This window comes from Carassius carassius, chromosome 26, assembly GCF_963082965.1.
Source record: "Carassius carassius chromosome 26, fCarCar2.1, whole genome shotgun sequence".
In the NCBI taxonomy this organism is placed as follows: Eukaryota; Metazoa; Chordata; class Actinopteri; order Cypriniformes; family Cyprinidae; genus Carassius; species Carassius carassius.
The window spans coordinates 11540708-11566791 of NC_081780.1; the positions used below are offsets into that span (position 1 = coordinate 11540708).

The following is a 26084-nucleotide window of genomic DNA, read 5'->3' on the forward strand; positions in this document are numbered from 1 at the left end:
AAACACATAAGAAATGGACGTTAGATGGTGCTCTATTGAAATCACAAAACATTTATTGTTTTTATTAGCCCTTTGGGAGGAGATGATTCTAAGCAGGCAGAGAGTGCATCATAAAACAGGCACAGATCAACACCCCCCAAAATCCCTCAAAACAGAGCTAAAACAACGCTGTTTGTGCTCACTTGAAACTCTCGGAAGTGCAACATACAATCAGGAAGTCTGAGCAAACTGGGATTGGGTGCCTAGGGAGGGGTGGAGAGATGGACAGATGAGTCTGTTTTAAGCACACAGCCACAATTCTTGACAATTAAGTTTTTTTCAATTACTATTTTTGTTTTAAACAGGCTTGACTTAATTCCACACTAAATTGAATCAGAATATTAAAATAAATACACTGTAATCACTGAACAATCAAAAAAGGTCACATGATCTACAAATAGCGGCTTTTTAAAAATTTTTTTAATCAACATTTAAAAATTATGAACTGCATTAAAAGGTTCTGTGGTGTAAACTATTTTTGGCAGTTTGACTACTATATCAGGCCGAGATATATGTTTGTAATACTTGCTTTTGTTTTTTTATGTATCAAGATCCGATATAAAAATGGGCCTAAATGAAATAATAGATATTACAATTGGATGGACTTGGAAATGGACTTGGACGCCCAAACTGCAGTTGTAGCTTCCCTTTTTTTGTTAAAAATTGACAAACACGATCAACCCCGCCAAAAAAACAAAGTACTTATCTACTGTGATAAATACTGTTGTGAAACAAACATGTTCCCTCCGTTATTTTTTGATTCTCTATCTTTGACCAAATTAAGGAAATGATTCTACGCAAAGTTTTTGGCTGATTCAAATTTAGCGTTTGATTTCCCACCGATTTTCCTCCTTTTATCCTTTGAAAAAAAAAGAAAAAAAAAAAACTATTTCTAAAGTGTTCCTGCACAGAATGAACCATTTCAGGGCAAGGGCCACCCTCTGACTCCCAAGGCCACATTTTGTACATTATCTAAACTCTTTCCTTTTATCCAGTGATGTATTCTAGTGTACAGCAGTGTGGTTAGAAAACGATACGAGATGGTCTGGTCAAACCTGGCAAAACGTTCAGTTCTGTTAGTCTGTGATGGTCACACTGTCAAGGCCATTGCGGTTTTGGTTGGTGGGGCTCTCCTGCTCTAGTTTGAGAAGTGGGACAATGTCTTCATCCTTCGATCCTGCTTCCTCCTCCCGCGGGGCAAACTGTCAGTCTCTATGTGTGTGGCCCTGTGGGGTGATACTGAAAACCCGGATTCGCAGGTGGGAGGCGATTTGCAGGCACAGGCCTGTGCAGTAACGCATCAGATCCACCAGGGACAGCACCTAAACAAGGGGTTGGAGAAGACACATGTTTAGTTTTGACTCAGAAAACATTTTGCTATATGGTGCATCTGAAAACGCAGTGGCTTGGCTCACCATGGCGATCCAAAGCACATTGTGTTCATCAATGTAGCTGTTGAAATACTGATTCAAAAAGAGCAGTCCAGGACCAATGAAGGCTGTGTCAGGAAGATGAAGCTCACTCTTGGTCATGTGGGCCACCTGTGGAAGAAAGCATACCTGATGCATTTTGGCTAACTGTTTATGTAAATGGTGAAGGTCATGATTGCAAGGGACAAATAACAATTTTGACATATATAGGCATCAGCAGCACTCACCACCAGCTTATTCGAGATCTTGGCGATCACCATGCCAAATGTAAGGATGTAAAGGCAAGGATGGTGCTCGAAAACCTGACTGGAGGACTTTTTAAAGATGATGAAGGCCAGAGAGAGGATAAGGCCAATGTGTAGACCAGGAGACAATACACTGGTGTCCTGAGGAAGACGTGTTACTCTATCACCCTAAAGAGGTCACTTTTTTAACTTTGCCTTACATTATCTGGTAGCTGAGCTATCACAAGCCAAAAACGTGACCGCAATAGGAATCAATGCTTTTGAGGAACAAAAACAACTGCATTGCTGGAAAGCACTTACTGCAACGGTTGAGCCGTTCTTGCCCACACCACCGTTCAGGATGACGTAGAAGTAGTTATAGGTTGAATACAGAAAGCCACCGATAATGCCGAGAATTGGAAAGGTTTGCAAATTCACACCAAGAACAGGAACCTGGGTGAAAGAATGAGAAATCAGTGATTTTTTAATATGAGAGTAGCTGTTTTTTTGTCTCATACGAACAGGGGTGCTGGGAAGGGACAGGGCTGAAGCTCTGAGCGTGCTTTATAAAATGGGGAGAGGTTAGAGAAGATTCATGTGCGTGTTGACATCTGCCTTTTTCTTTTTTGGCACGTCTATGGGTGACTGGTAGCCATATTAGCAGTTTTTACCTATATTTACCTTTTCATAGTCTGTTTGTCCTCAGAGCTGAGACGGAGAGCAAAAGAAGGAAGGTCTACTTCAAGAACACATTCAGAAATGGGGCTCTGACATGATTCACAGTTTTGGAAGATTTGAAGATTGTAGAACCCTTTAAAATAATTTTCTGACACTGTGTATACACTAGAAGCGCCTGATTGCATGTCACACCGCAACTGAGGTTATTATATTATATTTAATATAAGAGTGTTTTTAACAACCCAAAATTATTAATAAAAAGATATATTTACTCAAATTTATTATTATGTTAGTTGTGAATAATTGTGTAAATAAACAAAAATATTAAAAGTATAAATGTATTATTTTCATTGTCATTATGAATGAACAAATAAACAAAAACTACTAATAAAATATATATTTGCATAAATGTATTAATATTAGTTATTATTACTATATTTTATATTATGTTTTTATTTTGAATAACTATTAATAAAAAGATGCAAAATAGTGTATTATTATTATGTTAGTATTATGAATAAACATATATAAAAAATTATAATATGTGATTTCTTCGCTGAAATGTATCATTATCATTATGAATAAACAAACTACTAATATAAGATGTGATATTTATGTTTAGTATATCTTATATTTATATTATTTTATTATTCTTATTCTATTAATATATATACTGCATGCATAATTATTATGCAAGTCAATAATATCCTGGTTGTATTTGTTTAATAAAAAGATGTGAAATCATGAGAATTACAATATGTACTGATGATTGTATTGACAGCCATAGTGTGCACATGGTTTAAAGCAAAATAATTAATTGATTGATTTTTAATTAGTAGGGTAGCACAAGCTGACTTTGATATAACAGTCATAAGTTATTTAAACATATATATCAAATAAAATAGCAGTCAGTTCACACTGCTATCTCCAGCCTACACAAACCTGCCAATGACTTTCGCAGAAACAAGCGAAGATGACACACAAGCATATTCAAACAAAAGCCAACACAGATAAGATTTGTGAAACAATATGATACTTGAAATTAAAATCATATCTTTGCATCAAGTCAAAAACAGACACTGTGTCCAACATTTGAAAGCACTTTGTGACTGTCCACAATGGACTCTTCCAGTGTAGACCGCTTCAATGATTATAATGGGAGTGAATTTATCAACATTGTGAATGAGAAAGATACTTCAGATGCTTAGTGCGATGCTAAAGAAGGTGAATGACATACCCTAGTCTCCCAAAGACTCACTCCTCCAAATGCTGTCATCAAATACATGATTATAATAGCAATCTGGACTTCTGTCACGTCAACCCTGCAGAAAACATTTGAAAATACAATATATATTTTTTTTTAAAAATCACAGACACAGGTTCAGTAAATTCAATCGAGTAAGCCATACATTAAATGCACTCACAATCCGAAGCGTAGTGTCCCGGAAACGTATGTCTGCCACTGCGCGCAGAAGAACATGAACATGGCCACGAAGCCACAAAAAAACATCCAGTAAGGGTAAGCACCGATCCCACAGGATATACATGTTCCCACAGCAACAAACACTAAGAGAGCAATCCAGTTAGAATGTTTTTAATACATTCTATATGTACAGATGTTAATGAACAACAAATGGCTTAACTGCTAATTAATAAAAAATATTAGCCAGTGTCCAATATAAAAACTTAAATATGACTTGTAAATATATAAAAACTAGATTTCTTAACAGATTTTGAATGGTGGGGTGTTGCTAGGTGGTTGTTTACTAGGCCAAAACAAAAGATGTCTATTGTGATGCGGAAACACTATTAAATATTATTCACAACCAAATGGAGAAAGGTTGTCTAGCTGGTTATACCTGTAGAAACAGCGTCACAGCCATGGTCAAAGAGCTCACCAAGAGCTGAGCTGCTATTGGTCCGTCTGGCCTGCTTCCCATCAATGGCGTCCAGTGATTGGTAGATGAAGAGACCTAAGGCGCTGAGAAAGAAGGCCCAACCTGGAGCCTGGAAAGAGTAGATTTGAAAGAAAACATAAAGGCCAGTACACTGACATTGATCAAGACTAACTCAATAAGACCTGGTTCTTCTTGCATTCAACCTCTCAAGGTTTGTGTGCCAAGAGAGAAAACTAAACTTTAAACTAAACTTTGACCTCTAACTGTAGATATGGATGGCTTATCAAGGTTCACAAATATGGACACAAATGAGAAGTTTTATCTCCTTTCCTGTAATAGATATGGTTATCACTTATATTATAGAATTGTGTTTGCTTTAGAGAGGCAATTTTGGAAAGAAGCACTTCAGCTACACATATTATTCAAAGGTAACTAAGCAGAGTAAGATAATCAAATGATGTGAAAGGAAGGAAAATGCACAGTAGCTACAAATGTGAAATGATTTAATTCCTTTGAGGAGTCTGGTGTAATTGCCTGCTCTAGATCGTTGCATTTTAGTGCTCAGTTTTTAGGACTAATTTTCACTTATTAATTTCATACCTTTAAGACTTTGTAATGAAACTGGAAATATAATAGTTGGTATATTAACAGAAGTGTAATAGAGTAACAGATGTAATAAGTGTTAAAATATGACCGTGAATAACCAATAGGACATTTTAAAATGACTCGTAATTGTGGATAAACTAAAATGTGAAGGCAAGGTATAAATTGTTATATAAGGGCAGCTTGAGTGTGTGTGTAATAGTTTGATATGGGCAAAGGTCCATGTTGCCTAGTAGGTCGATTTCCCAGAGAAACTACATGCAGGCCATCTGGTTTCACTGCACAGTCACAAAACAGAATAACCCCACTGTGTGTTTGAGCTATCGCATCAGTTTTTTTCATTCCAAAAACTACAAAAGGCCTTTAATGTATCAAATAATGTCCCTGTTAATTCTTCTACTGTGAATGTGATTCCTAAATGTAGCAGGTTTTTTGTTAGGAGAAGAGAACACACCATTTAATATCAGGCCTATGCAGTTACATTTCACGATTGATGTGAATTTATATTATTTACATATTGATGCTAGATGCCAAGCTATCATTTGCATTATACTGTTAGTTACTGAAGATGATGTGCTATAATTGGGTGTCAGATAAAATAACGATGCATCTATTAAAATTATTTATTTTATGGGGATAGATCACCTAAAAATGAAAATTACCATATGATTTACTCACCCTAAAGCCCTCATAGGTGTATATGACTTTATATTTCAGACGAATACAATTGGAGTTATATTAAAAAATGTGACCCTGGAGCACAAAAGCAGTCATACCTGTAAGTAGCAGGGTATATTTGTAGCAATAGCCAACAATACATTGTATAGGTCAAAGTTATTGTCTTTTTGTTTATGCCAAAAACCGTTAGGATATTAAAGGTGCACTAAGCAATTTTTGAAAAAGTTTTGACTGCAGTCTCGGACCATGCCCCAAAACACACTTGCAGCCATTCAGCAGTAAGGGGGCGTGTCTTGTATAAAGAGAAGAGAGCACTCAATTTGAGTGTACAGGACAGATATTAGCAGATCGACTATAGTTAGAGAGAACTGGCAGATAAAAAAAGAGGAAAATATCTGGGGTAAACAAAACATTTAAAAAAGGGTTATGATCAGACAAGAGGTAGGACCCGCGTAAATATCAGCAGTGCTGTCAAACGATTAATCACGATTAATCCAAAATAAAAGTTTTTGTTTACATAATATATGTGTGTGTACTGTCTATATTTATTATGTACATTTATACTGCGGGGCTGTTGAATGCTTGAATCTGATTGGCTGACGAACATTCAGAGGTGTGCAATTATTTTCAGGGAAACGCACGGCGAACATGGTTCCAGGCAGCTCTCTTGACCGCATTACAGTTCCATATCACTTCGCATCATTAATATAACAATTACACAGTAAAGATCTTCACATAGTTAATATAACGGTCACACAGTTTGCACAAAAAGGTGTTGTCAGCACTGCCCTGACGATTTTATCAGTTAGCCTATATAGCTAGTGTAGCAACTTTAAGGCTACATGTGACATTTCTCACTAGCGAGGAGACAGCACTGTTTAGAGGTAATTCACATAAGCTCTCTCTCTTTCTCTGTGTGTCTCTGTCTCTCTCTTTCTAATAACTTCATTAATAACTGCATTAGAATGTTTTCAACGGCTCAAGCCTCCATTACCAGCTTTAAAATTATGTTTTGGAACTAGCAAAAGAGGCATTGAATGAGATGTGGAATAAATAATCCTACTCACAATAGCAAGTGCAATTGTGCAAAAACCAGATGAATCCCTTTAAATATGTCATCTGATCGATGTCTTGAGGTGTGATAACTGTAGTATAAGTGGAGTAATTGACTTAGAAAAATAATGCACACACGGAGTTACACCTCCAGTGTGCAATATTTTTCTAATAATTCAACGGCCCATCGTCAATTATTACTTACATAAATACACACACATGCATGTATATGTTGAAGAAAAATATGTTATGTTTATATATGACGTATGCATTGTTTCACAGATCTTATCTGTGTTGGCTTTTGTTTGAATATGCTTGTGTGTCATCTTTGCTTGTTTCTGCAAAAGTCATTGGCAGGGTTGTGTACGTACATGTGGGGTGGAGATAAAAAAATAGGGGACGAAGACCTGCGGGATATGGGCATGTTTGTTTTGGTGCTTTCAAACATCAACATTGTTTGGCAAAAATCGCTTGGCGCACCTTTAAGTAAAGGTCATGTTCCATGAAGATATTTTGTAAATTTCATACCATAAATATATCAAAACCTAATTTCTGATTAGTAATATGCATTGCTAAGAACTTAATTTGGACAACTTTAAAGGCCATTTTCTCTGTCTCTCTCTCTCTCTCTCTCTCTCTCTCTCTCTCTCTCTCTCTCTCTCTCTCTCTCTCTCTTTCTCTCTCTCTATATATATATATAAATTATAACTGTGTGATAACTTATCACTTAAAGGTGATAAAAGCACCCATAGCCATACTCTAGTAGTGAATATCAGCACAGTTGTGATTACCTGGCCTTGTGCTGTCATTCAATACAGCAGCACTCTTCATGCAAATATTGCTTAATTATAATAATATTATAATATCATTTTGTAATAAATGTATTATTACTATGGCTGCTTGACCAATTCAAGCGTCTCTGGGTCAAAGTTCACTCCAAGCCTCCTTTGTCTGTGTTTCAGCCTGGCAACAGGTGGGTTAAAATTGTGCATTCAGCAACAATCTCCAGAACTGCATAGCAATAAACAGAAGAATCTGGACTTTGTCAGTGGACTATAGTCTGTGATTCTGGAAATATGACACAGGGTATGTGCACACGCACACACACACACACACACACACAGTGACATGGGGTCACAGTACTGCCCAGAATCAAATAGAGAAGGTCAACAGCTAAAATAACAAATACGTATCTGCATGGTCTGCACAGTCAATAATTCTGTTAAAGCGGCTGCGTACAGTAAATCATAATACATCTTTGTCGTCGTAACGTGAATCAATAAACCAATGCGTTGCAAAAAAAACTCTCACCAAATATGAAGCCGCGAAACGTTACTTGAATGTATTTACATCCTCTGTTCAGCACCACGGAAAGCAATGAGGTTCGAAATGTGATTGTTTATTTTTAAAACTGACGTGGCAGGGCATTTAAATAGAACGAAACACGTCACGCCGTCACTCAAAGTTCCACTCGCGTCTGAACTCACCTCCTCCGTGGCGGTGGGACTGTAATACACGAGAATGACCGTCGTTAATATGTTAATAACGAGTCCAGTGATGGTCAGCGTGTTCGGCGCGACCCACGTCGGGATCTGCTGGACCAGCCAGTTCCAGTATACCTGGCAGGGCGGCTCGAAGAGAGAGCGACCAGCCGCGCTGTACTTGTGTTCCTCCAGTCGCTTGAGCTGGACAGCTGATAGCGGCTCCGGACAACCGCACTGAGGCATTATGATCGCTCTTTTGGCAGGGGCAATGCGATGTTTTGGTCCAAATTCCGAGGTGTACACTTAGAAGAAGGCATTCGCATGCGGCGGTTACGTGTGGAGAGTCATTTTTGATAAGCGGAACCGACGGTCTCCTCCGTTCCCAATAGTTGAGAGCAGATAAACGGAGAGGCGCAGGAAACTGCGGTCCGGAAGAGGACGAAACCGGGAAATTTGAAGGAGTGCTGTACCGCGTCTTACCACCAGGGTCTTCCTGGGGCCGGTTAGACTACTTGGACTAGTCTTAAAATGTCTTCTTTTTTTTTCTTCAAGACCGGTCTTAACTTTTTTAATTCAGTTACATAAAGATATATTGGTCTAATCTGAATATGAACAGTAAGAATGATTACCCCTTGTCAATTGCTAGTTGGTGAAGTTTGTTCTTAAGACACAGTCTTAACAGTTACTTTTCATGCAACTGGCCACAGGGATGGTGACCTTCTGATTTCCATAACTGAATAAAGCTATATAAAGCTATATATATATAAAAAAAAAACAAAAAAAAAACAGTTTCTCGGTAGTTGAAATAAAGCTAAAGTAAAATATTAAATAAATATTAAATGAAAAGCTTAGAGACATAAACGAGAAATTTAGCTTTTAGCAACTTACTGAAATAAGTTGAATTATTCAAATGAAACGAACTAATTTGAAAATGTTTCTATTTAACTTTAAATGAAAAACCCTAATACTAATGACAAAAAACACATAAAATGACTATAACTTAAACCAAAATTTAAAATATACAAATAAGAGCAAATTATAAATATTAATAAATACTAAATAGAACATTAATAACACAGATTCCTGGGGCTAACCAGTACGCTGCTTGAGTGCTTTCCATTAATATCAGATCATTATAGGATAGAACATTGGCAAACCATACTGTCCTTATACATCATTGTATTATACGTGTTTATTATGTTGTTTTACAAGCTCTTGGTGCATGAAGAAGATCTGTAAAGTTGCAAAGACTAAAGTCTCAAATCCAAAAAGATATTCTTTATCAAAGTCAAGACTCTGCCACGACCCCCTAAAATGGCTCATTCAAACACATCCCCACGTCTACGTCACTATGTGGAAATATTTGCGTAATGCCGCTCAAATGTTCACACAAAAAAAAGAAGGCGTGGTTTCAGTAACCGCATTTAGTGTTGAAGCAGTCATGTCAGGGAGATGATGTGTGTATCTAGGAGAAAGCAAAGCACTTCTGAAAGAAGATGCATTTAGGAATCTTTAAGATTACTTGAGACAATCTGGTGCTTCTAAATCAGCTACTGGAAGTATGTTTTGTTATTAGTTTAAGTATTTGCTATTGAATGTTCAAATGCAGAGTTTTGCATGTCGCGTGTGTGTGTGTACGCGCGTGTGTGTGTGTGAGAGAGAGACAGGGTCACACAGTGGAGTCAGCTGTCTTAACCATCTGTGGCTTGTGTACTGCAAACACATACATTCTTCATCACTGTGTCTGTTACACATCTCTGTTCTCCGTTCAGGCTTGAACTGATGGTAAAACTAAGGACATTATTAACTTTACATTTACTCTGAAAGATGAAGCTTGCGATTGTGGAAATGGGCATTACATTTCCGACGAGTGCTTGTGGTGATCAGTTAATCACAATGCACTGGGTCAGTTGGCCAATCAGAGCAGACTGTGCTTGTCAGAAGGAGGGACTTTGTTGAAAACAATGTGTTTGAGAGAGGCATAGAGGACCTACAATAATGTACAGTATTTGAAAAATTTTGTTTTTTGAACATTAAAGCATGGCAACATATTCTGTTACACCAAATACACAAAATAATGACCTTTAAAAAAGAATCATTTGACCCCTTTAAAATGTATTTAGAAAAGATTTTTAAAATAAATTTAGACGGAAATGGAGATGCAGTATGCAAACATCTTTTGTGCCCAAAGAACAATGCTGCACCAACTTGCCTTCTGCATCAAAATAATATAATATAATATAGGCCTTTAAAACAAAAAAGAATCCATTGTTTTTCATACAGAGACATTTATTCAACTGTCATGCTGAAATGAACACTGGCATGTACCATCAAGTATCCTTAGACAAATGCAACATTTTCTGTAACGTTCAGATCTCATCTCATGACTGATCTGATAGTTGCACAGTATTGATACGAGTGCTTGATATTGATATTGCATATTTAAGTGGATTTCAGTACTTTCAGTAAAGAATGAAGGAAAGGGATTGGGGGAACTCAGGGGGAAATCAAACAAGAAAAGAAAAGAAAGACAGAAACAGCAAAACCCAGACTTGTGCTCATTTCGGACAACCCTTGTCTCCCAAACCCAGAAAAACATAAATGAACCACATAACCATATCTGTAACTGACTGCTCTAGATTTTCCACAATAAAATGTCTATTTGTGATATATTTTGAAGCAACCATCCAGTTTACTGAAGACATGCATTTGATTTCCAGTGGCATTTTCTTAAAACACAGCTTGATCGCACAGTGACAGACGCAGAGTTTTCTAGAACTATAGATCCATGTCTGAACACAGCATACCATGCCAAAGTTTAGACACATGTGCCATTATTTGTAGTAGTGACAGGGATTTCTGGGTAATCATTGGGTGAGTCAGCTCTCAGATGGATCCCTTCTTCTCTGACTCAGACTTCTCAGAGGTCTTAGACTCGTTCATGTACTTATCAATGAGGTGTAAGGGAACGCCTCGCTTCATCAGCTCAAAGAATGTAAAACCTCCTGAAAAAGGGAAAAAAATTTACTGTCAAAGTGGTGACACTGAAAACAATGAAATATGTATTTGTTCTTCAGAAGATATAGCAGCCTTAAAAGTATTTGGTCATGTAAGCCACAACATGTCTAAATGTCTTGGCTCTATATAGCAAAATATCACCTAGTGATACTTAGTGAACATTTGTTTGAAGATCACTGCCCTTTTGAAAAAGAATATAATTTTTACCATACTAAAAATTAATTAATAAATACAATTAAAAAAAAGAAATTATATAATATACTTTCAAAGAATATATTTCAGTGTAAACTGAATGCAATGTTTCCTGGTATTCTGACATTTAATTACATTACTTGCATTAAATTAAAATTTATAAAAGTAAATATGTATATTAAATGCAATTAGTTGAACTTAGTTGTGCTCTATAATTTCATCTTTATATATAACTTCATAATTACATCTGTTGTCTTTGAAATATAGTAAAAGTATATCACTGAATGTACTGACAAAATATTATTTAATGTCATTTCTATTGAAACTCTATTGAATTTAAATATATCTGTAATTACACATTTGTGAAACTGCAGTTTAGTACATTTAAAATATATTAACTTTAATTAATGTCATATTGAATAGCACACACCAGTAAAAATGAAAACTAGTTTAAGTTTTAGTGTTATCAACACTTGAAAATAACTACTTCTTTAACATATGATTATTAAAACATAATGATTAAAATCTACTTTATAGTAACATTTCTAATTACAAATTCCACTGTTTAAAAGGTACTTGAGTTAAGAAATGCTCTCTTTAAGTACACTTAAGTGGGCTTTTATTTCATTGTTATATTATCTCGACTATTTTTTTATATATATTCTTTTAAGATTTAAAGTACAGTACAAGTACACAGCACACACAGTCAATACAAATTAAGTGAACAATATTTTTACAAGGTTTGGTTTGTTATTTTCTAATATAAAGACATTCAAGGTTTTAAGTGTGACTTAAGTGTCCAAAAACCTTTTAAGCCACTATATACAGAGAGAAGGGGTAGAGACGGACAAAAAGTGTGGAAAAGAGGAGAAGGACAACATTGAAATCAGGACAGGAATTTGTCAGTGTTCGGCAGGTGCAGCACAAATGTTGAGGCCATGAGTTCAATCATCTCTGCAAGCTTTTGCAGCTATTGAGGCGCTCATAACTCATTTCATCAATGCGTATCTTATCATTGCTTGCTGTAGCATGTTGAGCTGCATGGACAGTTTGTTGAATGTGCTCTAAATTAGGCTGCATTATGCAATATGACCACGGTTATAAATATACGAAGCTTATGTTCACAGTGGAAGCATTTGCAGAAATAAATAACTAAGTGTTTCTTGAGCAGGGATGCTAGTCTTGACTTTGTTTTGAATCTGACTGCTTGGTCTCAAAGAAAAGAGACATACTCATATTCGAAGGAATAGGGATATTAGGTGCACAAGTATTTTTGTTTGCTGTAATGTGTGTGTGCACGTTGGATATTGGTCAGTCATGCTTCAAGAGCATTTATTTTCACCTACAAGAAGATTTAGAGTTTTAAAACTTCATAATAATGCTGCTAAATTAAAATAAAAAGTCATTTTGTGCTATAGTCTATTTGTCAATGCATGCAAATTATGTTTGAGGGGGACAAACACTTAAAGTAGCACATCATAAAGTAGCATTTCCAGGGTAAAAATGGCTGCAAACCAAGCATAGTGCTTCCATTCTGGAGAAGAAAGAGTCTCAGTTAGATGCTGCTGAGAAAAAGTAACAAATAGTAATTTAGCACGTAATTCATAATTAGTTTTTATAAAGAGTAGCACAATATTGTAACATTCCCCAATACTGGTTGACTTCAAAAAAGCAATCAAAAGCATGCACAGTATCAATTCTGTATGGATAAAGCAGTTTAAATTTAAACTGGTTCTTGGAGTTCTTGTAGCATCCTGTAAAACATTCTCCAGTCAGAAATATAATTCTTGAATTTTAGGGCATTACACACCAGCAAAGAGCAAAAGTAGGATTATTGGCAACCAAGGGATGCAGAATGAATGAAAAATAAGCTTCATATGCCCGAAACCATATGAAAGCTTACCTTGAATGAGAACAACACAGTAACTATTCCTGAGTGATGACTGGGGGAAAAAAGAAAATACGGATTAAACCCAAAGTTTACATGAGGGAGTTATATGTTCCTCAGGGTTCATCGCTGACTTAGTCATTACAGATTTAACATGAAGGAGTTAAAGGACATACCACAGTCTCCCGAGATGGAAACACAGCAATATGGCAATGTATGACAGAGTATGAAAACATGTCAGCACATGATACAATATGCAAACACTGGCGTCTAAGCAGAGATTTTTATCAGGTCCAGGATTTTTCACAGACCTGTTAAACAATGTCACTGTGTTTTTATGGGATGTGTGGTCCAGTGGCAGTGGTGAGATGAAATTGCTTTGGATTTGCTGCATGCTGTCGCAAATTCTCAGCTAGTTATGCTGGAGCAACAACATACTGAAATGGTCATATTTTGTTGAGAGAGGTCTTGCAGAAAGATCATGGCTGCACACACTGTACAATTGTGGCTGGAGAGGAAAAAATAAAATCTAAATGTATCTACCATATCTATCTTAAGTTTTTATTTTTAGAATATTTTAATAAAATATTCAAATAAATGCCATGCTGGCATATTTGTTTCTATTGCAGGAAAGAAAAGTCTTGCCATAATAAAGGCTTTGTTTGTTGTATAAACAAAATATGACAAAAAGCTGCACAGTACCACTACAAGAAGTTCAGAATATGAACAAAAAGATATAGAGGAATAGGAATATAGGAATCATTTACCACATGGCGTCCAAGTTAGACTTACCCAGGAAATCCACAGAAGAATATTCATATTACCAGTTTTAAAAAACTGATCTTGTGCATATTAATTGGTTGGTTGGCAGTAAATACAGTGTGTAGGTTGATAAGAAGCTCTTGACAGGCTATTTCTCTTCAATAGAAATCTAGTATAAATTGCTGGAGATCTACCTTCCAAGAAAATGAATCTCCATCCCTGATCAAACACAAATTAAGCTGCTGATTCCTATCCTCAGAAACACTTGATAATTACAAAAAGGTGTGTTTGATCAGGGTTGGATCTGAACTCTGCAGGTAGGTACACCATTTTAATGCAAAGACTAACCTTTGACCTCTAGTTTGCAGTCCACCTGAGCCTCTCCGAGGTCATTGACAGCCTTGCAGGTGTAAACACCTCCGTCAAACGGGCAGGGCTTGCGGATCTCAAGCGTACACACACCCTGGTTGCTGAACATGCGGTAACGTGGGTCGTCTATGATGGTAATCTTGTTTTTCATCCAGATGACCTTAGGCTGTGAGCAGTAACGGAGCATAGTATGAGAAAGCAGTAAACAAAAGATAACATTACTGGTGAAGAGGAACCAAAGCAACAGCAATCCATCAAACACATGGAGTGAAAACTGCTACTCTTCTCACATGTGCTGGTTGCAGTAGAGTATTGAGTGACAAAAAGACAATATGATCCAGCATGTCTGTGCTCAAAGATTACAACTAACAGGTGCAGTTAAGCCCATTGGGACACTCGCAGGTCAGGCCTCAAAGAGCTAAATACAGGCGTAAAGCCATGGGCACATGGATGAAGCCCAGCGGAATCAAAGACTTTCTCAGAACTTGAAAGAAAGAGGACGATATGCATCAGATCCTTGTGTCAGCCAATAGATTTTCATGAGTTCATTGAGATCCATGCATTTTTTTTTCAATATATGTCACTTTTTAATCCCTTTTATCTGCACTTCACTTAGCAAGGATTGAGTTTCTTTGACCCTGTTTACATCTGATATTAACATCTGTTTCAGGGAACAGCACTAAATATATATATGATGTAAGTAATTCAGGTTTGTCTTCACAGGAATAAATTACATATTACAATGTGTTATATTTCACTTTAATACAAGTCCTAAACTAACATTTTGTGTCATTTTTGGCAGAATTATTATTCAAATAGGCTATATTTAGCCATTTTTGTGCTTTAACATATGACATAGTGAGTGATCAGGTGTGATCTAAATTGAACTATGTTTGAGTAATTGAATAAACATGCAACATGGACTTAAGTGTCAGAAAAAATCATGAGGCAAAAGAACATTTGAGGTAGCTTTCTAGGGGAGTGTCCTGTCAGTCACCTACCCGCGGATTGGCGCGCACGCTGCAGTTCAGGGTGGCATTGTACCCAGCGATGGCGAAGGTGTTGATAAGCGGCTGAGTGAAAATGGGCGGCTCGGTGAAGTCGCGGTCATTATACTCTGGGATTTTCAGTTGCAAGCCTGATTGAGAGTGAGAGGAAGAGCGAGAGGAGGAGGAGGAGGAGGAGGAGGAAGAGTGAGAGGGGAAGGGAGAGTGGGACTTTGCATGATACAAGCCGAGAGCTGTATCATGGGGGAATTTCCCTTATGTGATGAGGAAGAGACAACATTTATCATAAGCATTGGCAAAGCGGGACACACAGTCTGTTAAAGATATAGTCTGCACTTGGTTATTGTCACTCCAGTAATTTGTGGCAAATAAACAAATCTTTGTGGTTGCAGCATATATAGAGAGTATATGTAGACATGTCAGGTAGAATCATCAAATTTGTGAAGCTACTAAAAATTGCAGATCATACCTTTAACATTCCAGTAAAGCCTTTAACGCTCCCTTGAGTCAAAACATAAACCTTGATTAGCCTTGATTAGTTCATTATGCTAAACTCTGCAGGAACATGTCACAATTGCAATCAAGAATACGAGACTACAATTAGTGTTTCCAAAACACTGTTTTTTAAGCATTATTTCTGAACTATTATATTATTATTGAAATTTTGAAAATTTGTTTAATATTTTAATACATTTTTATCTAATATTTATATATCTTTTTCTGCTTTGTTTCAATTAAATTGTATTTATTGTATTGTGTTAAAAAGCCAATATTCCTCAACACACTTTGTACAAGTTATACAAAACAATGTGAGAACTTTTTATTTATTTTTTAAGCTGTGAATTTAGCTATTGCTTTCATACAAGTGGTATACAGCAGGAGGGCCTGTGATATCAAGATGTTCCTGTCCTTTTAAATACACAAACAATGTACTTTCTCATCATCAGCAACATACATGCTTTTAGTGTGTATTATAGGTACAGTATTCATATTAGGACAAAGCCTTCATCTCAAGGAGCAGGACTAAATAACCCTTTTTATTTCAAAGAAAATCCCAACCAAATATTTAAAGACACACCAAGCTGGATGTTTATTAGTAAATTAGTGTTAATTAGGACATGAGCACTCAGGTACAAAAGCTATAAATTCCCCTGTGATTTCTCAGATTATAAAAAAAAAATACAAAAAATAAACCTTAATGCAGTTCCACATCAGCCAGGCCTAAATTACTACTAAAAAGCAAATTTGTTAGGCTTAAGGCTTAAGAATACTGCTGTAAGTGATACCAGTAGCGAAAGAACCACTAGAAAAATAAAAATTGTTTTCATTTCTATTCATTATTTTAGTTGACAGTTTTATCGAAATCAGCTTAATTTGCATACTTAATGTTTATTTTGTTTTGACATTGTGAACACCAAATTCACCCGATTGGTTGAGGTTGGAAGAGAGCAAGGTTTCTGATTGGCTAAAATGCACAGATTCTAGTTTGCCTATTTTGTCTACCGGGCTTTCACAGCTTAATTCTCAGGACACCGGGACATTTTATAAGTGGTGTTCCATTAAAAACAAAAACCAAACCAAAATCACTTGCAGTATTGAAAAGGATTTAAACAAGCAGTTAATTTCCAAAGGAGAACAGCGGAGCAGAGCTTTACCTTCTTTCACGATCAGAGCACTGTCTTTCGTGGCAGTGGCACTTTCACTTAAGCCCACCATGTTCTCTGAGTAGATCCTGAAGAAATACTCATTACCCACCACCAGATCTGAGATTGTGATGCAGGTACGATGGTAGTGCTCTATACATGTGTACCACTCCTGTCACACACCCACACATGCTAATCAGTCTTTTTGAAAATATTACAAATATTCTTTTCAAACAATAAAGTATAGTTAAATCACTATTACATTACAAAAGTATTATTGTAAAAAACAGCAAATTATATAGTACAGTGAAATTTTTTCAGACCATTGTCTTTTTATCAGCTTTCTGAATGGTGTAGCCTATAATGGGTGCATTGCCGTTGTCCTTGGGTGGGTTCCAGTCCAGTGCTACATTATTCCCCCAGACCTCTTCAATCTTTACAGCTTGTGGTGGGCCTGGAAGATCTGGGACAGACAGCAAAAGAAAATGTTCAGTGGTGCTTCGATGGAGAACATGGTAGACTAGCGTTACGTCATGTATTTCTCAGAATTATATTTGAAATATCATATAGGCTATTTGAGCAAATAGGCTATCATAACGCTATTTGAGCAAAATAAACAACATTTATGACACAGTTGTTGTCAGATTTCTTTGGTAAGTTCAAATATGAAATTTAATCGTAAGCTTAGTAAAGAGTTTTGGAGAATTTGATGTTTCCCCATTCAAAGAGATAGGAGTTCACTTGCATTCCCAGGAGCAGTTTCAAAGATGGCCACTGAGTGACATGACTGGCCTTAAAAGCACTTTGTTAATACTCTGTATTTTAGCATTATTAGCAATATAGTTAGCATTAGTACAATATATTTAGCATTTAGCAGTATTGGTATTGTTAACTGAAACTGAAATATTGTTGCTTAATTTAAATGAATCTGAAACAATATTAAATAAATATCACATAAATATCGGGTGTTTGTTAAATCAATTAGAAATGTCACATTGACAATGAACAAAGTTTAATTTGAAATACTAAAATTACTTCAAAATCGGAAATAAAAATAAATTATTAAATACATTTTTTTTATAAAAATGACAAAAGCACAAAAGAAAGTTTTTTTAAACGTAAAAAAATAAAATAAAGCTAATTCAAAATATAAATAATATAACAATGTTAATAGCATTTTATTGAACTAACCGACTATCTGAATGTCAAGCGTGGCCGTGTCGATATGATTCTCCACTTGTACACTCAGATCGTATTTTCCAGAATGCTTGCGCTCAGCTTTGCGGATGAACATGATGCTGTCACAGTCTGAGTTGCGAATGTTGATGGTTTGGTCAATCGGCTGACCCTCCTTCAACCAATTGACTTTTGGCCTTGGTTTACCCTAAAAAAGAATGTATAAATAAAAATCATTTTGAAGTTTTTCTTTTGTATCCCAGAAAGGAGGATTTCTTTCGAGGGTTTAATATCATGATCCGTTGACTCACCACAAATGGCACGACGAGGTTGACGACTTCGCCAACCTTTCGAATGAACGTCTGCTTCAAGTGTCGAGGTATGCGAATCTTAGGAGGCTCTGCCAAACAAACAAGAGAGCATTACTATAACCGGCTTAAAACATCTTTATAATCATAAATAATTAGTAATTCTCTAAATGATATATGCTATTAGTTTAAATACACTGTGAAATGTGGCTCTCACCGATAACCTCTTTGACCAGTATGGAGTGTTGGGTTGTGCGTGGTGGACTGGCCCCAGCAGCATTTATGGCCTTGACACGCACCAAGATCTTGGCCTCCACTGGCAGACCGGTTATAGTGAACCTCGTTTTTTCAATCAGCTCTTTATTAGCAAGTATCCATTCATCAGCTGTCAAATACAGTATTGTATAAGCACAAAAACACATGAAAACCTACCAGTGGAGAACAACTTATGCAAAGCATACAGTGTATGTTTTTAGTCTTACTTCCTTCAAGGCAGTATTCAACTTGGTAGCCATCAAGTCCAGCGGCACCGATGGTGTCTGGGGGTCTCCACTTCATGGTTACTGTGGTATCTGTGACGTCATCCACCACCAGCATTGTCGGTTCACTGGTCACAGCTAGTAAACGCATTAAATGAAGGAAGTGATTAGTATTTTTTAAACATTTGACAACTTTTTGTAAAATAACTAGTGTAAAAAATGTTTAAATGCATCCATAGTTATTTTTGTTTTTCCCTATTTAGTTTTGATAATTGTCGCAAGCCTCGTTTTTTTTCAGTTAATATTTTTTGCATAATTTGTTGTAATATACATAATATAACTGTAATGATATATTTTACATGATTTAAATTGTTTAAAAATTGTTTTACCTGTTTTTATTTGCATGTATTTCAGATTAATGTAATAATAAGTGTATCTGAATGTTTTTAGCCAATATTTCTGCAGATTAAATGTGTGAAATTTTTTCTCAAATTCAGCCTTAGATGCTTATTTTTTCCATCACATTTTTCTCTTTTTACTTTTTAATTATGTAATAATTAGTTACTGCATGTATTCAAACAATATATTTACCTTAAAAATATTATTACATTGACAATTTAAATTTCTTCCCTTAATTTTGTTAATTAAAACTTGATTCAATAGTGTTTGATAAACTCTCAAGACATTGTTTAAATGCATCCTTTTTTCATGTTAATTTTTTTTTTGCAGAATTTGTTCTGAAATATATAAAAATATATATTTCTCAGCTTTACTCTTAGATGCACAAATTCATTTTTTTCTATATATTTTTTTCTCGGTTTGTTTTGACTAGTATAATAATTGGTGTTACTGAATGTTTACAGCCAATATTTCCCATAATTTGTTCTGAATCCATGAAAAAATAATTAATTCCGTGCATACATACATGATTTCCTCTTTTTTTAATTTCATTATTAATATTGAGCTTGACTCCCACATTCAAAAGTGTTTAATACACTGAAAAAACGATTAAATCTATATGTTACACTATTGCCACTGTGACCCTACGTTATTTAAAATCAAGCTTGAGATCTTTCTGGTTGAAGGAACAATTTATACAATTTATCATTTCTTATTTTTCTGTATTTGTTCATTATTTACTAATATTACAAATATTACAAAATACAAGCGCCAATGAGATACCAGTGAGATATCACAAGGGTTTCTCGTTAGCCTAGACACTTCTATTCTCATGCAACTCTTCATGTCTAAGCTGTGACTGAAGCAGAGACTGTGTCTGATCTCATAACATTATAATCTGCAGATGGTTTGGCAGCCATTATAAAGTCGTACTCAGTTCTAAATCTCAGGCCTGTCCTCTGAAGGTCACAGACCGAATGTTTTGGATGCTGGTGTAAGCACATCAACACCTGTTGCATAGCAAAGGGAACGGAAAAGCTCTGGTGTCTCTGCAGTGTCTTTGTCTCACTCAATGGGATATGTGTAAAGGAACATGCTGTGTGTTATGTGACATAATAGACACAGCGTTCATGACATAACTGATTTGAAGAGACACAAAATCCCATTGATAATTCAGATGGGCCTCTGGTGTACTCACCCAGGGGAATGAAAGGTTTGGAGGGTTCACTGGGTTTGGAGACGCCGATAGCGTTAACCGCAAAGATTCGCACCTCGTATGGCACACCTTCAATCATCTTTTTTGGCTCGAAGGTGGTCTCTTTGCAAAGGTCGAAGTTCAGCCTCATCCATCGAGAGCTCTGTTTCTTCTTTCGCTCAATGAAATATCCTGTGTTATATGTCAACAAAAGCATGAATTAACTTCACATGAATGAACTGAATTACTAAATTATGCCTATTAATGTTACGCTAATAAGAGCTTCTAATTCTCAACTGCATCTTTAAGGGGGTCATTTCTATATATATATATATATATATATATATATGTATATATATCCAAAGAGATCTATTTAGAATGCTAAAGTAAAGTTTTGAGTTCTGAAAGTTATGTCTTATTTTAGAGGATTAGGGAAAATGTGTTTTATTACAATGTGATGTTATATTCTCTGCATACTTTCTTCTAAAATAACCGTAAAAATATATTTTTCAAATGCATCCTTAGATACATGATTTATATTATTTCCTTAGCATTAGATGCTTAATTTTTTTCATCGGTATTTTTCCTCTTTCTATTTTTAGTTGTGTAATAATTATTGTTGCTACATGTATTTATACAATTGGTATTTTTTGACAGCAAAGACTTTTACAGTGTTACAAAAGTTCTTTTAAGCTTTCTATTTTTCAAAGAATCCAAAAAAATGTCCACAAAAATATTCTTCAACACATCAATTTTTAACAATAATAATAAAGTTCTTTGAACACCAATTCAGCATATTAGACTGATTTCCGAATGATCATGTGACACTGAAGACTGGAGTAATGGCTGTTAAAATTCAGCTTTGTTATCACAGTAATAAATTATATTTTGAAATATATTAAAATAGAAAACAGTTTCACATATTTCACATTGTTACTGTTTTCACCAAAAAAGTCATAGTAAAGTCATTTAAAAAAAAAAAAAAAAAACTATTACTCAAAACCTAAAATTAGCAGGCTCCTAAAATATCAATATGATTGAATATGGTTGATTTACCAAGGATGGGGGAACCACCATCATAGCGTGGCGGCTCCCATGTCATAGTGCACCAATCTCCACCCACATCAGTAACCAGAGGAGCCTCAGGGGCATCTGGGATATCTAGATAAAATTAAATATGGTACAATTTACTGTGCCATTACCCAAACAAACATTGTTTTTTCATGGTAAAGTGTCTTACCTACAACTTTGATTTTAACACTAGCTGTGTCTTCTCCAGCTTCGTTCTGAAGGACGATCTTGTAGTTTCCGGTATCTTCTCTTTCTGCGATATCAATAGTGAGGCAGGTGTGATCTGCAAATGTCTCTGCACGAACCCGGTTTCCTGAGTCAAGGATGACCTGAAACAACCCATTAGCCCAGTTTAATGCAGGTGTTATATATTAATTTTTTTTTGTTTATCTAATTTTAGTTTTTCTACTCACCCGTTCTCCCTTCATCCACACGACTCTGGGTGCTGGTTCTCCACTTATAGGGATCGCCAGCCGGAGTTTGTTTCCAGCCACAATGGTCACTGTGTTGTCCTGGACATTCAGTGCCTCTAAATGCACCCTGGGAGGATCTGCGGAGTTGACCCAAATGGCATTTTTGAGAGAGCTTATTAGCATAAATATTATGCACTTTTAGATTGTTGCTGTACCTATGATGTGCACTTTGGCAGACAGCGTCTGTGTGTATCCCTCAGGAACAAAGGTATAGTCGCCGGCATCATGAATAGTGGAGCTCTCAATGTCAAGGCTGTGATTCCTAAAAGTTGAAAGGAAGCAGAAATGAAAAATAAATATATGGAAGCCCATTTCCACAACAGAATAAAAACAAAAAACAAATAAACAAACAAAAAGGTAATTGTGTATTTTTAATTTCTCAATTTTTCTCACAACTTATACATTATAATTCTGACTTTTTCCTCACAATTCTGGGTTGCGAGAAGTAAAATGAGAAGTCCGGCTGGTGAGATATATACGGTGGCCAGGTAGTTCACAACACAACGTAATCTCCACAACACAACAAAAAAGACTCATTTCATTATATTGTCTAATTCCACTGTGTTGTGGCTTGTTTCCATTTTGTTGTGCTAATTACGTTGTGTTGCAGCTTGTTGCTAATGCTTTGTGCTAATTTCATTGTGTTGTGGCTTGTTTCCGTTGTGTTGTGAAGATTTCATTGTGTTGTACACTACTGAGCCACTGTAAATATTAACTCACATTTGTAAGAATAAGTAACAATTGTGAGATAAAAAGTAAAAAAAAAAAATCTGAATATTTATTATTCCATGGAAAAAAAAAGTTTTGCGAAAGAATTGCAAGACAAACTTAGAAAACTAAAGTCTATTCTATTCTGTTCATTTCTACATTCCGTTTTTTAGTAATTAGGAGAAACAACAGTTAATTATGGTAATTAATTATATATTTTATTATTACCTTATATTTATATTAAGTATAATAACTATTATTATATAAATTATATAATTTTATTTGAAGTTGAGAAACACTGTTTATTACATTCTTGGACCAGCAACAAACCAACTTATGGTAGTCAAGATGGTTTTTGGAATATAAACCAATTACTATGTTCCACAGCTACTTCTGTACATGGTACGTTTATAGTTAATTTTTACACATACACAAACACACACACACACACACACACATATATGTATAGTACACTATATGAGTCGATGATCGGATGTGATTGGGATTAGTATTGAATGAGTAAATTGGTGTACTTGGTTCTGTGTATAATGGTGAGTCGTTCGCTAGGCTGGATCAGCTGGCCATTCTTGTACCAGCGGCCCGGGATGTTTCCAGGGTAAATCTCACAGTTCAATTTGAGAGGTTGACCCAACAACACTGTCACACTCTGTAGATCCATTAAAATCTTCAGAGGCTTCACTGAATCATCCAGTGGCAGGTAACAGGAAACAAAAGAAAAAGACAAAAATGTATAAAAAAAAGGGTGAAATAAATATGCTTTTCTTTTTAATTCAAATAGCTTTAGAAAGTTCCTTAAGGCAAATGTCACTCTCAAATAGCAAAATTATCATACGTTCAACTTGAACGTGAGCTTCAGTGGTGCCCCCGGTGGCCATCAGGGAGTAGGTGCCAGTATCGTCCTTTGTAGCATCGTCAATGATCAGCCAGTGTTTGGTCCCCTCGCTTTTCACGCGGTACCGTGAGCGCACCCCTGTGGGGACCTCCACCCCATTCTTCATCCTGAGAAGACCAGACAGTCAGCAAAGAGGTGATGTAATTTTGCTTTGCTTGTTTAACACAAAAATTGGGTATTAAACACCTGAAATCTCCATTGCACATACCATTTAACTTTGGCTCCTTCCTCAGACACTTCACACTCCAGTTCAATTCTCTCATTCACTGTTGTTTTTACAGGCTCCAGCTGTTTCACTATGTTCACAGGCAGTTCTACATAGGAGAACAAAAGGAGTACATCATCAAATCATTGGCAGGCAGAGTTCAGGAAAGTTGTTATAAAACAACAGCATTTATCAGTTCTGTCACTTTTTGAGCATGAAATCGTAGGCTGGTATAGGGTGGACTTACCTTTCACAAACAGTTCAGTGGTGCACTTCTCTTCTCCTGCAGTGACTGAGTAGGCAGCATCATCGTTTATCTGACAGTTGTTAATTACCATTATCCGTTGAGTGCCTTTGTGCTCAAAGATATACCTGCACGATCAATTCATTAGTTACTGGAAGTCACTGGCTTGTTTTGGAACTTTCTTCATTGGCAGAGAAAATATAGACAAATTAACTGGCCATATTATGTCTAAGTTGTGTGTGTGTCGATAATAACATTCTTGCTTGTGATTACTGGATTACTCATAGTTTGTTATTCCATTCAACATATGCAATATATTATATTGTACATACAACATGGCACTGAAAGCATCTGAACAGACCCATACAGCAGAAATGTGCTTACTCCTTTGGTTCAGATATACAAGACAGTCCCGAGGACTGGCTGACTTACTTCCTATTACTTTATGGTGAACAGAGGAGCCAGAACAGCCGGAGCACAGGATGGAGAAGGTGGAAGTGGAGGATATGGCAGACAGGTGGAATCACCATTGCATAACAGACAGAAAGGACAGATAGACATCATGCCTAGATCAAACAGGTCTGGAAGAGCTGTTAGTGTTACAGTTACTGTTTATAGAGAGAAAGAGAGAGAGAGTAAAGTAGGAAGAAGAAAAAGATAGAGTCCTCCAAAAAGCAGGGAACACTGGGATAGACATCATTGAAGATAAGCAACCAGAAAACTGCACCAACCACCCAAATGACTTTAATTTAGTTGCTCTGAAGAACCATGAGAAGAGGGTTCATATGCTTTTCCTTCATTTTCAAATAACTTTTACAATTATTAATAAATTAAGCAACATGAATACTGTTATAGAAATTAAACACTTTATTTACTCCTTAGCATTAAACGTTGTCTTAAAAATAAGATAAAAAGTGTGTTTTAATTTTTTGGAGCACTTTAATAAACAACATCGCAAAATATTTCGTTTTTACATGTTATTTATTACAAAGCTACAAATTATTACAAAACAATATTTTTGTGTAAAGTGTATTTTGTCTTATAAAATAAATTGTATTATGGCAACATTACCATAACATATTTCTCCAGAGCATTAGAGGTAAATATACATTTATTGTACAAATTTCAGGCAGCTTTTGCAACTCTGTTAAAGTCCTGTGAGGGTGTTGGTGCCTTTTTCCTGTACAGTTTCCTGTTGTTAATCATTCACTGTACACTACATTTAAAACTTCAAATGTAGCTCAAGAGCTTCACATTGGCCTTCAATCACATAACGTCCTTTAAACATTTCTGGAAGTTACCATATGGCACAGATTAATGTTTAAAGAACGTTGCGTGTTTGCCGGGTATGAAATGCTGATGGTCAGTTGTGTGCGGCAAGTGTGTTTGCTGCAAACAGAGTCATTTCTGCATCCCCTGTGACCAGTAAGCTAAAGAACACAATAAATGAAGGGTTTAAGCAGGTTGGTTTATAAATAGCGTGTCTCTTAATGTAGTTAAGTTGTAGGAGGTGACATACTTTGGAGTAGGGCGGATCTCTTGTCCATTCTTGTACCATTTTAACTCCACGGTCGGGTCAGCAAGGTCCACAACTAACCGGATCTTTCCGCCTTTGTCCACCTGATACGCAGGTTCCAATCTCTTGGCAAATGCTGCAGTGGAGAGATAAAGGAATAGTTCACCCATAAATGAAAAATGACTGATAATGTACCCTCAGGCCATCAAAGATGTAGATGATTTTGTTCTTCATTAAAACAGATTAAGAGAAATTTAGCATTACATCACTTGGTCAACAGTGGATCCTCTGCAGTGAATGGGTGCCATCAGAATGAGAGTCCAAACAGCTGATTAAAAAAAATCACAATAATCCACAAGTAAATAAACCAACTCCAGTCCATCAATTAATGCCTTTATGTTTCTTACAAGCACACAGTTTTTCACTTCACA

The 26084-nt window shown here is 36.0% G+C and overlaps 2 protein-coding genes across 4 annotated transcripts in view; both read right to left on the minus strand.

The window, feature by feature from the left end:
* Positions 1–922: 922 nt before the first annotated feature.
* Positions 923–8516, minus strand: chpt1 (choline phosphotransferase 1). Its single transcript, XM_059511212.1, has 8 exons — positions 8091–8516; positions 4231–4378; positions 3796–3937; positions 3609–3693; positions 2015–2146; positions 1697–1855; positions 1455–1580; positions 923–1361 (listed from the first exon to the last, which is right to left on the minus strand). The coding sequence occupies exons 1-8, from the start codon at positions 8328–8330 to the stop codon at positions 1245–1247; spliced, it is 1149 nt and encodes a 382-aa protein (XP_059367195.1). The 5' UTR covers positions 8331–8516; the 3' UTR covers positions 923–1244.
* A 1853-nt stretch (positions 8517–10369) lies between these two features.
* mybpc1 (myosin binding protein C1) overlaps positions 10370–26084 on the minus strand; it is a 32573-nt gene continuing 16858 nt past the window's right edge. For 2 of the 3 annotated variants that reach the window (XM_059511215.1, XM_059511214.1), the window contains 19 exons: positions 25657–25789; positions 24141–24265; positions 23897–24002; positions 23629–23795; positions 23309–23474; positions 22223–22329; positions 22008–22144; positions 21764–21923; positions 21580–21684; positions 20527–20715; positions 18933–19067; positions 18668–18835; positions 18454–18542; positions 18158–18350; positions 17290–17429; positions 16979–17138; positions 15318–15454; positions 14296–14482; positions 10370–11092 (listed from right to left, as the gene is read on the minus strand). In XM_059511215.1, coding sequence (XP_059367198.1) covers positions 10974–11092; positions 14296–14482; positions 15318–15454; positions 16979–17138; positions 17290–17429; positions 18158–18350; positions 18454–18542; positions 18668–18835; positions 18933–19067; positions 20527–20715; positions 21580–21684; positions 21764–21923; positions 22008–22144; positions 22223–22329; positions 23309–23474; positions 23629–23795; positions 23897–24002; positions 24141–24265; positions 25657–25789 — 2723 coding nt within the window. In that variant the 3' untranslated portion in view covers positions 10370–10973. Of the gene's footprint in view, positions 11093–14295; positions 14483–15317; positions 15578–16978; positions 17139–17289; positions 17430–18157; positions 18351–18453; positions 18543–18667; positions 18836–18932; positions 19068–20526; positions 20716–21579; positions 21685–21763; positions 21924–22007; positions 22145–22222; positions 22330–23308; positions 23475–23628; positions 23796–23896; positions 24003–24140; positions 24266–25656; positions 25790–26084 lie in introns of all 3 variants that reach the window. The other variant, XM_059511213.1, reaches the window with a different exon arrangement.

Excerpts from the sequence above, each read along its gene's own strand:
- chpt1 (XM_059511212.1), bottom strand. The coding sequence starts at position 8,330 with ATGCCTCAGTGCGGTTGTCCGGAGCCGCTATCAGCTGTCCAGCTCAAG. Across the intron at positions 4,379-8,090 it reads GTCCCACCGCCACGGAGGAG|GCTCCAGGTTGGGCCTTCTT; the intron begins GTGAGTTCAGAC and ends TACTCTTTCCAG. Across the intron at positions 3,938-4,230 it reads CTGTGACGCTGTTTCTACAG|TGTTTGTTGCTGTGGGAACA; the intron begins GTATAACCAGCT and ends TTGCTCTCTTAG.